General features: G+C 47.8%; 1 protein-coding gene across 1 annotated transcript in view; it reads left to right on the top strand.

Annotated features, from left to right (window-relative positions):
• Positions 1-1,903, top strand: part of ypel2b (yippee-like 2b) — a 17,457-nt gene extending 15,554 nt beyond the window's left edge. Inside the window, exon 5 of the mRNA XM_037677394.1 lies at positions 1,239-1,903. Within this exon, the coding sequence (XP_037533322.1) occupies positions 1,239-1,328 (90 nt within the window). The 3' untranslated portion in view covers positions 1,329-1,903. The remainder of the gene's footprint in view (positions 1-1,238) is intronic.
• The last annotated feature ends 559 nt before the right edge of the window (positions 1,904-2,462 follow it).

Genomic DNA, 2,462 nt, shown 5'->3' on the forward strand with positions numbered 1-2,462 from the left:
ATATACATATATATACATACACATACATACACATACATACTTATGTATGTCTTTCAAAAATAAATGAATAACTGGATCTTTTGTCCCTGTCTTAAAGATTAGAGCATGTTGTTATGCAGAGTTTACACCACAGCAAATATTAATTCGTGAATATTCAAATAAGTGCAAGCCATATTTGTCATCGTCCAAAGCTTACAATGTATGTGTCGTAACTTTAACAATGTAGTTTAAACTTCAGCAAAGTTCAGTCAGATCATCTGGACGGTTTCTTTTTTCTTGAGACGTTTCGTCCTTCATCCAAAGGACTTCATCAGTCCAAGGAGCCACAAACAAACTCAGTCCCACAAGCAGCACACTCCCATAGTGGGCCAGTTTGCTGGTGATAAGATGGTTTCTGGGGCCCGCCCTCTCCCTCGTCAACTCCTCTGCGGCAGCCACAGCCAAAGTGGTTTTTGTGATAGAGCATGTTGTGAGTCTCAGTTGTGAAGTGGGAAAAGTTTCTTTTTTTGGCTGCAGACCAGTTACGTGTTCAGTCTTGAGACTTGAGATCGGATTGGTGTCTCAGATGCTTTTGATGTGCATGTGTGTGTTAGCAAAACATCTCACATGACAGATTTTAACGAAACTCGCAGATTGTAATCCTTGGATGTGCAGCTACAACTTTTCAAGTCGACTCCAGCGGCGATGGAGACGTCAGTAACACGAAAAGGGCTAAAACTGTACAATTTACTGAAATTAAGCTGACATTTGGTGTGGTAGTAGCTGAGAGTCGCCCCTAACACATACCCCAAGCACTAACAAATTGTCCATCGTATTATTTTCAAGATTAACCTGAACGCTGATAACTGTTAAATGTTCTAATGTCAAATAATCTCTGATTGAAACTCTGGCGTGCGATCCTTCAAAAGCTGCCATGCCTTTGATTTCAGCTGCATGTTGGCTCTCACTCCTGGGAGTGCACATGCAGCCTGAGTTAACTTGTAATTTTACAGCCTCTAGGCTTTTGGTTTTGGCAGATTATGAGACATGTTGCTGTCAGTGATATGTATGATGAACCCCCCTCTGCTCGGGGTTTTGGCTCTCCTGCATCGTTAGGTAACTGGTTGTTGTGTAACCAGCTGCTGCAGAGCCAGCAGTGGTGAAAGTTATTTTGCACATGCAGCTGGTGTTTAAATGGTGGTTTTCTTTGTATAGGATGAGAGTCTCTCATCACTGGTCCTCTGTTTCTCGTCCTCCAGGAGCACGCGTTTGAGAGCAGCCAGAAGTATAAAGAGGGCAAGTTCATCATCGAGCTGGCACACATGATCAAGGACAATGGCTGGGACTGAGGAGCCGAGGGACAACTGCACTGAAGGACAGGAGGAGGCCGAGCCGCTCGGGCGGGAATGTGTGTGTGTGGGAGTGTGTGACTTTGGTTTGGCTGATTTATACCATTAACCTCTGTAACTTACTGCTCATCCCGTCTCACCACACCCCTCGATGTTCACACATGCACATGGTAAACTCCCAGACCTCCCAGTTTGGCGGAGAGACAGACATTGCAGGCTTGTTTGCAGCTAGCAGGACTAGACTGGCCAGCAACAGTACGCAGGAGACAGGCCGTCTCATTTTTTGAGTTTTGTTAAAACATTAGCTGCTGCCATCAGCTCTACAGGGATTTGGACGTGTGATTTGATTCTCCCTCGTCTAATATTAACTTGAACGCCAGTCGTCACTGGAAATCTAAGCAGGATGATACCAGCAGGCCCAGCATGGCGAGCTCCACCGGCCTCGGTGCTGACGGGCGTTCGCTCTGTCCCCTCGGCATGAATGAGATCACCTTAAGATGATTACAGCAAATCTAGCTGATTGGGGACGGGCCAGCTGGACCAGTGATGAGGCCTGGCGCCGAGGCTTGGCTCCGAGGCCCGAGCGCATGTGCGTTGCGCTGCAGCAGGGCTCGAAGCGACGGGGAGGGGGATGATCCCGATCCGGTTATGTTGTTGCTTTGATGGCTTCTGGCTTGGATCCACCAGCCTTGCTCGTGATGCAGCCCAGGATGATGAGGGCGGGGCCGAGAGGGAAGAAGCCCCACACATGGAGCGCCACCAGTTCGAAAACCCAATAAGAATTAGCCCTTGTGTCTGTAGAAGAGACCCCGCTGGGTTCATTCCTTCTTCTCTTGAGTCGTGTAAAGCGATCTGCTGATGACGCGCCCCCCCTCCCCCCCACCCCACGTGGTGTTAGCAGATCCTCGTCACAGCCACATACGTAGGTTTACGTAACACAAGCGTGTCTCAGGACAACAAGTCTGGGTTTCCCAAAGCTCTGTGAACACTGGACATCTCTCAGTGCTACAGGGCAAAAAGCTGAAGTGTCTAAGCTCTGCACAGTTTAGTTCTGAAGATCAGGATGAAACATTTATCAAAGGTAAATTCTACCTTTTATCAAACACGAGCACGGACGGTGTGCAGCATAAAACC

Source organism: Nematolebias whitei, chromosome 6 (assembly GCF_014905685.2).
Source record: "Nematolebias whitei isolate Nwh7 chromosome 6, NemWhi1, whole genome shotgun sequence".
Taxonomy (NCBI): Eukaryota; Metazoa; Chordata; class Actinopteri; order Cyprinodontiformes; family Rivulidae; genus Nematolebias; species Nematolebias whitei.